The following is a 15836-nucleotide window of genomic DNA, read 5'->3' on the forward strand; positions in this document are numbered from 1 at the left end:
ACAGGATAGGGGGTGATGAATAACCAATCAACTGAAAAGTCCCCAGGAACAGATCGTATTCGCGCAGAAGTTTGGAAGCAACCAGGGAAAACTGAAAGATCTGGAAGGTTTTATTTAACAGTATTTTAAGAGTCAGAAAGGTACCAACATCCTGGAAGAAAGTGGTGGTAGCTTTAATACCTAAAGAGGTTAAAGATTCATCAGATCCAGCTTCGTACAAGCCCATTTCAATATTAACCCATGATTATAAAGTGTTTATGTCTATAGTGGCTAAAAGAATGGCAAAAGTGATGCCAAAACTGATAGCTATGGATCAATGTGGTTTTTGCAGAGAGGAGGCAAACATTCAACATTAACAGAGCACTGATGACAGACGGAAGCAGAATATAAGAAAATACCACCGTTGCTTGTGGGTCTTGATGCAGTGAAAGCATATGACAGAGTAAGCTGGGACTTTGAGTAGAGTAATGGAAGCATTTGCATTTCCTGATAAAATTATAAAGTTGAATAGGCGGCTATATGAGGGATCAGAAACAAAAGTTGAAGTGGGTGGGTTCCTCTCTGATAAATTTTTGCTTGACCTGAGAAACAGGCAGGGGTGTCCTCTTTCCCCTTTTTTACTTGCACTATTATTTAGGACCACTGGCAAAGAAAATAAGGGACTTAGAAATTCTAGGACATAATTGGCGTGGTAGTCAAGAAAAGCTGGCTCTATTTGAAATTATTATTTTATACCCGATAAAACCAGAAAAGAACATTATAGTGTTATGGAACATTTTGAGACATTACCAGATCTTTTCTGGAAGCTGTGGTGGTGCAGCGGTAGCGTTGTCGCCTCACAGCAAGAGGTTCTCCTGTTCGATTCTCGGCTGGAGCGCCTTCTGTGTGGAGTCTGCATGTCCTCCCGCGGTAGAGTACTGTTCGAAAGACATGAGTGAATTGGCATGCCTTTGTTGAAGGTTGGGCGTCGAGCTGGCACCTCGGCACCATAAAAATCTACTGCCAATCATTAGCAGACCAGAGTTCCACTGTGGCAACCCCTAACCGGGAAAAAGCTGAAAGAAAAATGACCATATCTTTTCTGGATGCAGAATTAATGAAGCTAAAACAAAGGCAATAGCTTACATTATGTACCCACACACAAATTGGTTCAGCAAAATCCAGATTTATGGGGACATGATAAAATGTAGTATTTAGGCATATGGATTAAAAACAATGTGAGGAGAGGCTAAACAAAAGATAGTACAAAAACTGAGAAATTGGAAGCTCTGTTATATGGATATGGATAGCAAGATACATGCAGTTAAAATGTTTTTAGTCCTTTTACTGTGGCGGTGGTGCTGCGGTAGCGTTGTCGCCTCACAGTTAGACGTTGCCTGTTAGATTCTCAGTTACAGCGTCTTCTGTGTGGTGACATGCGTGAATGGGCATTCCTTCAATGAAGGTTGTGCGTTAGGCCCGGCAAGCCAGCATGTCAAAATCTACTGCCAATCATTAGCGGACCGGAGTTCCGCTGTGGCAACCCCTAACCGGGAAAAGCCGAAAGAGACAAACCAACACAGGTCAGACATTTTTATCAACTACAGAAGTTGTGGATAGCAGTTAATAAAGATGAATTATTTTTTTTCTGGGAGGGGAAGACAGCAAGAGTCAAGTGAGATAAGTGTGTTCTTCCAATAGAACAAAGCAGATTGGGATTACCTGATTTGAAGGGTTACTTCAGAGCTACGCAGTTAAGGCTCCTACACACAGCCCAAGCAGAAACATACAATTGAAAGTGGAAACTGATGATGAAACAGGGAAGCTCAAGAAACAAGGAGAGACTGGGATTTTGGATGCAGGCCTTTAAGCAGAATAACAAACATACTGCATATTATACTCATAAGTGGCATAACTTATTCTGACAACTAAGCCAACACGGGAATGGAGAAAGGAGATTCATCGGATAGGGGTGGCTGCAATTACGGATACAGACAATAGGGGGTTGGAATTTATTTGAGAAAACTAGCAAAGGAATCAATGTATTGGAAGTAAATAACTAGACAGGGAAATGTAATACAATAGGAAGATGCTGAGATTTTATTCATACTACAGGTTAAGAGATTGCATTCCCTTATCAAGGTCCAAAATCTGGCTATAGACAAAGAGAAAGAAAAAGGGGGCCCTAAACGAAACACCAACACTGGTAGAGTTTTTAGTAGAATGCAGAACAGAAGCTGCTGTTGAAAAATGAATAATTAGTAGGGCATATAAAATACTGCAGGATAACTGTAAGAAGCAGAGGGGTTTAGAAAGGATTAGGAAGAGAGACTGGATAGGCAATTCACCAAGAAACAATGGGGGGATACATTTTAGTCTCCCTCCCAAATATGCAACAAAATTTAGAAGATTTGGTATTTTTGCTTGGAAATGTTTACACAGATATTTTTATGCTCAAAGTAGATTCCAGAGAATATTTCCTCAGGTAGGAAGCAACTGTTGGAGGTGTGAAGTGGGAAGAAAAGAGGTAAAAGGGAACATATTTTCTGGGAGTGCAATGAATTGGTAGACTTTAAAGATTCCCTGCAGACAACTCTATCAGAGATGGTGGGGTGAGCAAATCGGTGTAAATCGGGAAACGTTTTTTTCTTAGGTATAACACAGAATCAAATTGCCTAGACATGGTAACGCCTTCCAGAGTCTAATTATGGCGGCTGCCCAAAAAGCAATTACTAGACAATGGAAATCAAAGCCTTAACCAACTCAACTAGAAGCTGTCAATATAGTAACAGATTAAACAACCGTACATTGGGATCTTTAGAAAAGAGTAGGAGTTAATTACATAGGAAAACGGGAATTGTGGGATCAACACATTCAGGGCAGAAATGAGGTTTAAAAGAAGGCAGGATATGAAGGAGTTATGTAATGTTTGACTGACAATGATTGGGTAGATACGCAACGTATAATGTTTGCAACTAGGATTATGTAAATATGGTTTGTGATGTAAAAGTCTTGCAACTGGGATTGTGTGAATATGGTTTGTTTTCATTTATATATGCCCATGTCATAAATGCTAATGTAATAAGAGGTTTCTTGTTAAAGAATCAACAGAACTTTTTCAGACTGAGATTTTGTCATCAGTGCATTTAAAAGGCATGAACACAGTGTGTTAACATTATTTACTTAATATTCTTGTGAATGAGAAATGTTCAAATAGCTTCTAAAAGGAAACCACCTTCAAAAAATCTAAAATACTGTGCTGTTCTCCTCTAAAAGGAAAAAAATAAACACGTAATTTATGTTGCTGTTTTATTATGCGCCACTTGATAGACTATCCCTCAGAACAGTACACATACAGCACCACCTTCAACTCAGTCTATTGCAAAGTTCCTCCTGGAACCAGTGAAGACCTCACATACATTGTCTTCACCACAGTATGAATGGCCAATCAATAACAAACAATTTCTGCTTTTAGCAAAAATTGAACCATCTGAACTACAAAAGTAGCTGTGCTTCCCTTGGTCCATTAATTTTGACAAAGCATCCAGACTGTCCTAAGGCTTATTCATTACCAGTGACCTCAGTTACGCAGTTTCCAAACTCGTATGGCTTTTCTCAGTAGACTTTCTGTTCAATCATTTTTGCTCCATAATGCAGTCAACTCCTACTAGCTTTATTCACACTACAGTACAGTTGAGTAAAATTACTAACTAAAACCAAAAAAGAAAGCTGTCACTGCCATTTAAATTTCATTTTATACACAATTTCCTTTACTCCAGTAGTCAAATGAATTCACCATCCCCAGTCTCCTTCAGAACCAACATGACTTGCAAAAAAACTGCTCAACATGAAACTCTACTTACCTTAATTGACAGGCTTGCACAACTATTGGTTCAAGTCCTTCTTTGGTAGGTTTTACCTTGTATTTAAACTGAGATGCAGCAATTACAGGTCTCATTTTCCTAAAAACCCAAAGTAGTCTGTGTTATGAAGATTAGTCATCAATTTCAAAATTGCAAATGTGATACTACTACTGGTTATCTCATGGCAGGGAAATGCGCACAAAACAGGATTAAACTTTAAATTAATTACATTTAAATGATCTCAAAGGAAGCCAGCATGCACTACTTGAAGGGTAGTTTGACAGCAAGTGCATATATTAAAACTACTTTACAAAACATGACTGTAAAGCAAAACAGCAGTAAACAAATGACTGTAAAGCACAACAGCAGTAAAACATTTATCAGTAAGCAATGTTGGCTTACAGCAGAAATGAACTTTAGCAGTAGTGCTTATAGATAAATCAGCTGCATGAGAAACCACTGAAGCAGGCGAAAGCACGTTAAACCCAGATTAAGAACTAAATTACGTAACGTGCAAAGGCAGTGAAAGGGAGATAGATGAAAAATAAAAACACTGCTGAACCACCTACATTTTAATACCAAAAATACAAGGTTTCTACAGTTTATATTAACATTTTATACATTAAAAATGATTTAAATGAATTAAATTGTTTACCAATTTTGTTTTAGTATTAATGTGATTTGTTTTAAATGAATTATGTTTGGCTAGGTGTTCTCATGAACCTTTTAATGAAGTGCACATTTGAATTAAGTAAACCTATAGCTTTAAAATATATTATAAATAGTTAATCACATAAGCTATGTAAAAATATTTACTGACTAATATGTGATGCGTTTCCTAGTTCTGATTTAGTCGGATATATTTTGCAGTATGGACAACGGCACTTAACTCTACGAAAAAGCTTGCAATTTTGGTATTAAAGGAAAACTCCACCCTAAAATTAAATAAATAAATAACTGCCACTATTGTTTCCTGACCTATTTTAACATTAGACAACGGAGAGTTCCATCCCCTCACACTACTGCAGAGGTGTTAAAACAGTCACTGCACTGAGACACCATTGCAGAATCAACTCCTCTTAGACTACACAAGAAAACCCTGAACAAAGGCCTGCGATTTAGTTACTTTTCTGACTGCAACTGGATAACTTAAGTATAGTGTAAAACCAGATAAGAGCTAAACATATATGAGGGTGATTAGAGACTGAAAAGCAGCAGTCCTTTTACAGACGGTAAAGAAAATAGCAGTGACTCACACAAATCCCATTATATGCCAATGGCATGGGAATTCAAAACTGCTTCCTTATGTCTGGCATAAGTCATACAAAGCATTATGGGAATGAGAAAGGGTTGAGGGAGAACAAGACCATGTTGATACATGAAGCCCCATCAGTAGCCATGCTGTGGAAAATGGGTTAAAATTACAAATAAAGCACTTAGTGATTTTGAGGTGTTAAAGGCCAGGAAACAGTGTGAAAAAAAAACAGACTTTAGTTCTAGAGTGGAGTTTTTCTTTAAAATAGTTGGTTCGGCAGTGTTTGCATTTTCTAAAACAATCTCACTGCCTTTGCACGTTGCGTAACTACATAAAAAGGTAATGAGGCAGCTGGGATAAACACTGTATTCAAGTAATGAGCATTCGGTTACTAAAAGTTTATCAATGGACAGCAGCAACAGATTTTTCTTACTTTGATACATTTCTCATATTCCTACCTATGTGGGATACTTATTGTGCTGCTTAGTAAAGACGGGCACTGAATAATTTTTATACCTTTTGTTTCTTCACAAAACACATTTTTGGATATACATTTGTACTCCTTCCTAAATTAATACTAGGCTGTTTATCTAATGGATAATTTGTAGTTCATAGGTTGGTACTAGGCTATCGGCCCTAGGGCCTATGCAAGCCTAGCCATAACAATTCCCTGGATATTTCTTCCCACAATATTTACTTCTCTAGACCCCTGTCCAGCAGGGCGACTGACATGATCCCCGGGGTGAATTTCCTATCTCCCATCCAATCATCAAGGCTCCTTTTGAAGAGGGCCAATGAGGCGCTTTGCTTGACATGTATGGGCAGTCTATTCCAGAGTATGGGGAGTCTCTGGGTCAGGAACCTATCCCCCAGCATGTTTTGTTCATTGTGATGACAAGGTTTAGATCCCTGGAGCGTGTGGCTCTGAGGGATTGGGATTTCTTTAAGTGGAGCATATCCAACAGCTCAGGGTTTGACATGGCCTTGTATGTTAAGCAGAGATTGCCTCAGAGTAGACGATATGCCACAGAGTATAGCTGGAGTTGTTTTTTTTTTTTTTTTTTTTTTTTTTTTAAGACGGTCAGCATATGGTTATCGGCTTTAGGCCTGTGATTCTTTTAGTGAGGTATTTCTGTAGCCTTTCCAGCTGTTGCAGATGTCTTGTGAGGTACATACCAAATGGGGCATTATACTCTATAATGGGTCTAATGAGGGACGACTACAGTGGGACAATGACCTCCTTTTTCGGGATGTAAAGCCCTTAGTGATTAGGTGTGCCACATAGGATTTCCTGACTGTTGTGGTGATGTAGTAATCGACAGTGAGACCACTGTCCACCTGTGTCCCCAAGTATCTCATCACACTTACGATGTCTAGTGTCCTGCCAACTATGTGGTAAGTCATGGGTACATGTTTTTTTCCCAAAGGGGATAACTATACATTTCTTGGCATTAAGCTAGAGTCCATGGCTCTGGCACTAGTCATCTGTTTCTGTAAGGCCCTTTTGTAGAATATCTACATCATTTGGGGATTCAATAATGGCTCCCAGTTTGGAGTCATCTGCGAACTTTGTTAGCCAGAGTACCTTAGTGTTGGCCTGTACTTCAGAGAAGCAGATGCCAAACAAGAGTGGTCCCAGAACTGAACCCTGAGGTACTCCACTTGTCTGGAGTCGGCTACTTTTACAGTCTAAGTTCTGTCAGTAAGCCAGTTGGCAACCCATCGAGTGACATAGGGATTTATGCCCAGCTTAATAAGTTTATCTATGATTCCAGAGTGGGGGGTGGTGTCGAAGGCCTTGCCGAGGTCCAGATAGGCTGTGTGGACCACCTTACCCTCGTCCACAGCTCTGGAGACTGATTCGAAGAATTCAATCATATTCAGGAGACAAGATTGGCCCTTAAACCCAAACTGGGTGGGGTCCAGTGTTTGAATTTTCCAATGTCTTTGTTTATATGTTCCATGATAATGCGTTCCGTGCCCTTGCAGATCAGGCTTGTCAGACAGATGGGACGGTAGCTCCCAAGATCCAAGGCGGATCCTCCCTTGTGGAGCGGGATAAATTGTAGCTGTGCGCCACTCAGTGGGCATAAAGCCTGAGGTGAAGCTATGATTACACATGACACTTAGGTGAGGTGCCAGTTCATTTTGCAGTTCATGTAGTACACAGCCTGGGATGTCATCTGGTCCCGTGGATGGTGTATTCTTAGCTTTGGAGAGTGCGGTTTCTACCTGTGTGGCCGTGATTATCTCAATTTGGCAATCTTTTGGTATTCAGATGGGCCCTTTAGAGGGTGAGAGGGAGGTGAAGTTGGCACTAAATCCATCTGCCAGGATATTGGCAATATCCTTGGGATCAGTATATTTAATGCCATTATGTTGTTGCTCAGAGCAGATCTGAGCATTGCCATTTAGATTCTTGACATAACTATAGAATGCCTTGTGGTTGTCTTTGGAATCTTTGGCAATTTTATTTTCATAACTAGCTTTTGAGGATTTTATGAGGGATCTCAGCTTCTTACTGAGGCTGGTGCGGGAGTTTTTTGCATCCTAGGATTTTCCTCATTTCTGCAACACAGTTTCTTCCTTCTGTTGTATAGTCTGTTTATAGCAGGGGACCACCAGATTGGCTTCCTTTTTTTTTGGAGAAGATCATCTTGGTTCTATTTGGGATGGCACGATTCATGAACGAGTGGATGTGCTCATACAGTGCACTAGTGTTGGATTCTACAGTCGAACTTCCAGATCCTGTCTGCGTGGGTGTTGTGAAGTTTGTCACTTCTGACTTCAGTAGCATGAAGTTGGCTTTGGAGACTTTTTAAGGTTTCCTTACTGGGGGGTGGGATGTGGATGTCAAGGGTGATTTGCTTATGGTCAGACCGGACCAATGAGGGGGTGACCACTGGTGTGGAGCATCTATCTCCCATGTTGGTAATGACCAGGTCTAGGATATTGGAGCCCCTGGTGGGACAATGGATTAATTGATCCAGGGCATTGGAATTTATGAATTCAAAGAACCGCTGGGAAAAGGAGTTGGTACCAGAGTAGTTTTCCCAGTTAATGGCAGGGTTGTTGAAATCACCCAGCATTAGGGTGTTTGGTTGTATCTTAATATTTTCCAGTATATTTAGAAAGGTGTAGTGACAATCTTGGGGCATGGTGGGGGATCTGTAGCAAGCTACAATTTGGATTGCAGTCTTACCTAGTGTTAGTTGCACCTGGAGAATTTCAGATGCATTGTGTTGGGCAACTAGCCTGGAGGTGTGAATATCCTTGGTGAATATGGACACTTCTCCACTTTAGTGTTTCGGTCTTAGTTTTGTAGCCGAAAAGTGTGGTAAGAATTGTAGCCTGGTATTACAGGGGTGCTCTCTGTTGCCTTGAACCAGGTCTCAGTTACTGCACAGATATCTATGTTCTCCATTTTTAGGAGTGCCTCGAGAGAGTGCATTTTGAGGTTAAGACCTCTAGCATTGAGTAGCATTACCTTCAGATTTTGCATGCTTGTATCTGTTACGGTGGTGGTTTTATCCTTTGAACCTTGCCTAAAAAAGGCACTATAGGGGTGTCAAGAGCTTTAGTCAGTAACCAGAATCCCAGGGGTGACAGGTGCAGACCATCTCCGGCAAAGCATCGTGGTTTGTCGATCATGTCTTCCCAGGCAGACAAATACTGGATCCCCTTTGAATGACACCAGAAGCTTAGCCAATTGTTGAAGTCAATCATTTTTTCCTTATACTGTGGTATCATTCTGGGCGAAGGCAGGATGCTACTCAGGGCTAGGGTCATACTTGCCTGGGTCACATGATCCAAGAGCTCTTCCATGTCTCTTTTCATGTAGTCCAGGGAGGTATGTCTCAAGTCATTCACTCCAGCATGGACAATGACAGAGTTGTATTTGTGCTTGTTGTGGAGTGACTTGAGTGCATGCGTTATGTGGCAGATCCTGGCAACAGACAGGCAGCAGACTAATTTTCTCCTTGTTCAGCCTGGTGAGTGGGACATCAGTGTGCCTGACTATAGAGTCACCTATGACTCAAGTGTCGGGTACATTGTCTTGCCTTAGGGGCTGTTGTTGGGTGGCACACTGGTGTTGTGAGCTGTGTGTCACTTTGGTTGCGACTGGTGTTTGTTTGCGTTTCAGCTTCGGAGGTCCTTGTTGCATGAGCAAGTTAATGTTAAGGGCCTCCACATATGTGGGTTTAGTGTTGCTATGTGTGGGTGTTGATGGTGTGGGTTGTGAAGGGCTATGAGTTGCTTGAGGCGTAATGCAGGCGTAAACCTTCTCCTCTTGACTGTCTATAGCACAATCTTGGCCGGAGAGAGCTTTGCTTCCAGTTTGGCTATGTAAGTGCATATCTCACAGGTTGTAGTGTTGGGTGGTAGGAGAGGATTGTCTGTGTACATGAGGCAGTTGCGCATTGCCCAAGTATACCCAGATTCACCAGGTGGACAGGAGAAATCACCAGAAGCTGACCCCTTGGATATGCCTGTTTAGGTGCTTTTTTGTCAAGTTTAAGAGCTGTTTTCCCTTACCTTTGCAAGGTACTTTGCAATTATAGGCTGTTTAGTGCCTATGATTAATTTCTCCTTATTGACAAGGAGAGCTGAGTGCTTGTATCAGTTTCAGGCTTCCTAGTGCTTTCCTGCAGGTTCTAGAGCAAGTACTAGTCACAGGGGTTCAGATTTTAGTGCTACTACTGAGAAGCCAGCTAGTTCTAAGGGAAAATTTGAAGAGCAGACTTTCTGGCACCTGAAATAGTTTAACTGTAGCCTCACAGTGTTGCACGATGTGAAAAATGTGCAAACACACACGTTTTTAGGCCAGAAAGTTGAATGGGATAGAAATCAGCCCAAAAAGGCTAATAAAATTACAATTTCAGAGCCGTTTCAGAGCTGGAAACCACTCCTCTAGCGTTAGATAGGCAGTACAATGCTCAGCAGTCCCACTGGTAAGCAGTAGCACTTCCCTCTACCACAGCAAGGTCTGGATAGCTCTGAACACAGAAAATAAAGTCCTGAGACAAGCAAAGCCTGGGATATGGACTGGCTAGGAAAGGCGGGAAACGAGCAAACAAGATAGTATTTTTTTTTTGTTGAAACCGGCTAAACAATGCAATAATACAGTAAATAAACACAGAAAAGGCTAATACTTGAGTGTGTAGTCCTAAACAGTAAATGCAATTAAAACTCTACAAATTTAGCAATTTAAAACTTTTTAAATGAAGCAAGGCAAGTGCACAATTGAAAAACGATTTAAGAGGCAGTAATACAGCAGAATAAGTAGCTAGTCTACATATACAGAGACGTCTATATCTCTCTCTCTCTATATATATATATATATATATATATATATATATATATATATCTATATATATATCTATATATATATATATCTATATATATCTATATATATATATATATATATATATATATATAGAGAGAGAGAGAGAGAGAAGCAGCTAAAACACACAAACACTTCAAATGCAGTGCAACCTAGAGCACTTGAGTTGTAGCAATATTAAGGCAATTACAGTTATAATAAATGCTCTAAAACGTACTCTATATTTCCAAAATGTTTGAGAAGCACAGTCAGAACACAAGGAGATTCAGGCAAATTTTTTTTTTTAATTTTTTGAAAGGGAAAAATGATAAACAAAAGGCCTTATCAAATGTTCTCTCTGTATTAGGCAGAATGAGCTAATGACACTAGAATCAGATTTACAGTAGGGGCGGGCAACTGCAAAGCCGCCAACTATAACAGCAAGACACCGACAGGGAGGGTGGGGACAATACTAAAGCTATTAGCCTACAGACAATAATAAGCACTACAGAAAGCCACAAAATGAAAGTTTTTAAACAGATAAAGGAGCAATGAGACTCTACAAAATGCTTTTAACTGCAAACATATCAGTTACCTGTGCAGATTAGTTAATGGCAATAATAAACTATGCAGCAGGCAAGGGCTATATATAATCCCATATTGAATTTACCAAGACATTAATTCATACCGCATCCCCAGCAGAATGAATTATATGGACCTAGTTACATCCCCTATCAATAAGAGCTTGAGGGACCAGACCAGAGCCATACCTACAACTGTCCCTCCAGTCTTCCGGGTTGCACTTAAAGGAAAACCACACCCACAGAATAAAAAAAGCATGTTTATTTCATCATGGCTTGGTGCTTCCTACATTTTAACACCACTCTGGGACTATTTACAGGTTTTTAAATATTTTTATATTTAATTTCAGAGTCTGACCACATGAGGTCTGGGGGTTTACCGACATAATGTTGAATTTCATAATGTCTAATAGTCATTTGGTTGAAAAATAACACCTCAACCCAAAACATTGACTTATCAAAATGTCTACAATCATTTAATTGAGAAAACAATGACATCATCCCTACAATTTTGCAGGGGGGCTACGCCCCCCCCTACTTAAATATATCAACTCAGAGATCGCACTGTAGTACAGAAATGGGCAAATTCGATAATTTCAACATTGTGTGTTGACTAATTTTATTTCAACATTTTGACCATTTAATATAGTGTGTTCAACCAATTCAGTTTCAACCATTTAGCATTCAACATTATGTCGGTAAACAGAGGTCTGGAATCTTGAAAGTAATTCTGATTGTTTTAGTCTGCCTCTAGATATCCCCAATTCAGTGCTTACCTGTAAAAGAATTACATTACGCAGGCTTCTTTCTTCCTAAAGCTCCTGCCACTGCACTGATTTCACATGCATACACTGCTGTCTTTCCGTCAGTTTTAAGTAACATTAAATGCCGTTCAATAACTACTTAAAACACACAGTGCAAATGCCACAGAAAGTACAGTTTTGTACCTACCATAAATGTAGATGTCCGAACTGGATAGCATCTGCAGTCATAACAAGTGGGTTGTCCTGTCGTCAGGCAGCCCTGCAGTCGGCCGGATTCCAAAGTCCGGGTCCGGCTTCGGCTGATGTCGCACTCCACCCGACGTCATCTCTGTTGGTCTTCGGGTATAAAAGCATCAGCCGACGCCATTTTCCTCAGTGTTTCTTGCCCCAGATGCCAGTAGCCCTCTTGCAGGCTAAAAATTTGGATAGATGCCAATGTTTCCAAATAGATAGAGGTAAACACAACAATAAGCATATATGTACATATATACAAACAAATACACCATAAAGACTCCCCAACAGCTAGCTATTAGGAGGGTAAACACCCTAGGAGTACCACAGAGGGGAAGGAGGGAGGGTAATCCTGACTGCAGATGCTATCCAGTTCGGACATCTACATTTATGGTAGGTACAAAACTGTACTATGTCCTTCATGGATGCATCTGCAGTCATAACAAGTGGGTAGAATACCATAGCCAACTAGGGAGGAGGATAAAAGTGGATTATGGTGTGTTTAGGATCCCTTGCAGTACGGCAGTGGCAAACCCTGCTCGGGATCTGGAATATAGAGGCAAATTATAATGCTTGGCAAATGTATGCACGGAGGTCCAAGTAGCCGCCTCAATAATGTCTTTGGTTGCCACTCCTCGTAAGAAGGCTGTGGTAGTGGCTGTTGCCCTTGTAGAATGAGGTCTTATGTTCTGTGGAATTGGTTTTCCATGGAAGGAGTAACAGTATCGTATGCAATTTCCTATCCATTTGGAGATTGTCTGTTTGGAAATAGCTTTTCCTTCCCTTCCTGTTGCATAGGCTACAAAAGTTGGTCAGTCTTTCTGCTATTTTTGTTCTGTCCAAGTAGTAAGCGTAGCTGTCTATGTACATCCAAGGTATGCAGTATTCTTTCCCTCTGTTTTGTGGGTTGGGAAAGAAGGTAGGTAGGTGGATTGCCTGGTTTAAAGACACTCTGGATACCACCTTGGGCATAAATGTAGGATTAGTCCTCATGGACACTATCTTGGTGGAAGATTAGGAAGGGTTGCACTGCCATTAAGGCCTGTAGTTCTGAAACCCTCCTTGCTGAAGTAATTGCCAGTAGGAAAGCAGTTTTCCATGACAGGTGTTGTAGGTCTGCTGTTGCTGCTGGTTCAAAGGGTGATAGTGTCAACTTTTCTAGCACAAAGTTTAAATCCCAAGCTGGTAATGGTGGTTTCCTTGGAGGTTTTACATTCTTGATTCCTCTGAGGAACTGCCTGAGCAAAGGGTGCGAAAAACAGGTGGATCAAAGCTGTATTCTGCTGAAATAGCTGATGCATGTATCTTGATGGAGGAGTAGGAGAGGCCTGAATGAAGAAGTTCGCCAGATACTCCAGAATGTTAGGCATATCTATGTTTGACACATCTTTTCCTCTTTCCGTACTCCAAATGACAAACCTTTTCCATTTTCCAGCATAGTTCCTTCTTGTTGAAGGTCTGCTTCAAGAATAATGTCTTTAACTCTTTGGGAAAGTTCTGGATTAGCTGCTGCTATGTGATGTTCCATGCAGTCAGTTGCAGCGTTTTTAGGTTTGGATGTATGATGCTGTAGTTGTTCTGAGTTAACATCAAAGGCATCAGGGTATTGGCCACATATTGTTCGAGACATGGTCTTCAGTAGTGGGTACCAGTGTTGTCTTGGCCAGTTTGGAGCTATCAGGATTATCCTTGGACGTTCTTCCTTGATTTTTAGTAGTACCTTGTGTATCAAAGGAAGAGGTGGGAATGCATATGCTGTTAGGCCTTTCCAGTTGAAGGAGAGTGAGTCCACTTTCCATGCTAGTGGGTGGAATGTCCTTGTGCAGAATTTTTGAGCTGGTGATTGAGAGGTGATGCGAATAGGTCTATCTGTGGCATTCCCCATTTCTTGAGATGGTCTTGAAGATGTCCGGGTGCAGCTTCCATTCGTGGGTATCCGAAGTGGTTCTGCTTAATATGTCTGCTAGAGTATTGTCTTTCCCCGGTACAAATATTGCCTGTAACTGAATGTTGTAGCTGAGTGCCAGGGTCCACAGCTCCAAGGTCATTCTGCATAGGGGGTATGAATGAGTGCCTCCCTGTTTGTTGATGTACCACATGACTGTGGTGTTGTCTGTCCTTATCATCAACTGGCCCTCTTTGAGAAATGGTTTGAACTTTTAAATTGCCAGTTTTACTGCCAGCATTTCTTTTAGATTGATGTGCAGGTGAAGTTGATCCTGTGTCCACAATCCTTGCGCATTTGTCCAGCATGTGGGCCCCCCATCCTAGGTCTGAAGCGTCTGTTGTGATGGTCTGGCTTGGTTGACATCTGCGAAAGGGTAGGCCTGGGTTTGACTGGCATGCCTGAGCCCACCATAGGAACTCCTGTTTTAAGCATGGAATTAGTGGGATTTCTGTTTCTAGACTGTGTCTGTGTTGGGACCATAAATTCTTTAGGTACCACTGTAGTTTCCTCATATGAAGTCTGGCAAATGGGACCAAGATTATGCATGATGCCATGAAGCCCAAGGCCTGCAGAACTTTTCTTGCTGTTAACTTGTTCAGTTTTGTTAGTGCCAAGAAGTAAAGAGGAAGTTCTTTTGTTTTTCTGTAGTCAGGAATGCCATTTGTTGTACTGTGTCCAATTCAGCCCAAGAATGTCCTTGTTTGGGATGGTATCAGCCTTGACTTTTGTAAATTGACTGTGTATCCCAGTCCTTGTAGCAAGTAAATGACCCTTTGTAAATCTGTTGTCAGCTTGCTTTTGTTGTCCCTTGTAGCAGGCAGTCGTCCAGGTATGGGTAAATTTGAATTCCCTGTAGTCTGCAATGGGCGATTACTGATGCCAGGCATTTTGTGAATACTCTGGGCAGTAGATAAGCCAAAGGGCAATGCTGAGAATTGATAGTGCTCTGATCCTGCAAGAAATCTGAGGTATCTTCTGCAGATTGGTCAATGGGGACGTGCAGGTATGCCTCCTTGAGATCTAGAGTTACCAGCCAAGACTCCTTGCCCAGCATGGGAAGAAGTTGCTGTAGGGTCAGCATTTTGAATTTTGGGACAATGATATATGTATTTAAGGTGGACAGGTCGAGAATTGGTCTCCAACTTTTTCCTTTCTTGGAACTAGGAATAGTCTGGAGTAGAACGCCTTTCCTTGTTCTGCTGTTGGCACTCTTTCCACAGCTCTCATGTTTGCTAACTCCGTTATCTGGCGTAGAGCCTCTGTTTTTTGATTTGGAGGTAGATTTGGCATTCCTCTTTTGACTGGTAAAGTGTGGAAGTGAAACCGGTAACCTTGATCTATGGTTTGTAAAATCCACTTGTCTTTTGTTATGTAGTGCCAGTTCTTTGAAAATAAGGTTAACTTTCCGCCTAGAGGAGCTGCTATTTGTTCCCTGGTAGGCGGAATTAGGAATAAGTCACTGTGGTTGTGCTGATGTAGTGGCAGTGGCTGTGTCTGTGCCTCTGTTGTTGCCTTGCCACTGTCGTCCTCTGTAGGCACCTCCTCTGGATTGGTTTCTGCCTCTGGAGCGTCTATTCCTGCCCCTTTGAAATTTTGTGGAGTCAGGAAAGGACCAATTTTTGGCAGGCCAGTTCCTGCTAAACCTTGGGGTTGAACCTGCAAGAAATCTTTAACAGTTTGAACAGATTTTGCATTTTCTTCCATTTTCTTCATAACCTGCTGGGCAGGTGTACCAAACAAACTTGTCTTGTCCATAGGAGCATCTAGCAACTTAGCTTTAACATGATCCGGTAAAGCTTGTTCCTTTAGCCATGCATGCCTTCTTATCACTGTGCCTGTCATGGCTGATCTAAATGAAGCCTCCAGTGCATCATAGCCACATTTTAAGGAAT

At 41.2% G+C, this 15836-nt stretch overlaps 1 protein-coding gene across 2 annotated transcripts in view; it reads right to left on the reverse strand.

Annotated features, from left to right (window-relative positions):
• Nucleotides 1–15836, reverse strand: part of BAZ1A (bromodomain adjacent to zinc finger domain 1A) — a 3222221-nt gene that overhangs the window by 2771933 nt on the left and 434452 nt on the right. For both annotated transcript variants that reach the window (XM_044074116.1, XM_044074115.1), the window contains exon 4: nucleotides 3843–3941. In XM_044074116.1, the coding sequence (XP_043930051.1) occupies nucleotides 3843–3941 (99 nt within the window). The remainder of the gene's footprint in view (nucleotides 1–3842; nucleotides 3942–15836) is intronic.

This window comes from Protopterus annectens, chromosome 6.part0 (assembly GCF_019279795.1).
Source record: "Protopterus annectens isolate FY-2018-M chromosome 6.part0, PAN1.0, whole genome shotgun sequence".
In the NCBI taxonomy this organism is placed as follows: Eukaryota; Metazoa; Chordata; order Ceratodontiformes; family Protopteridae; genus Protopterus; species Protopterus annectens.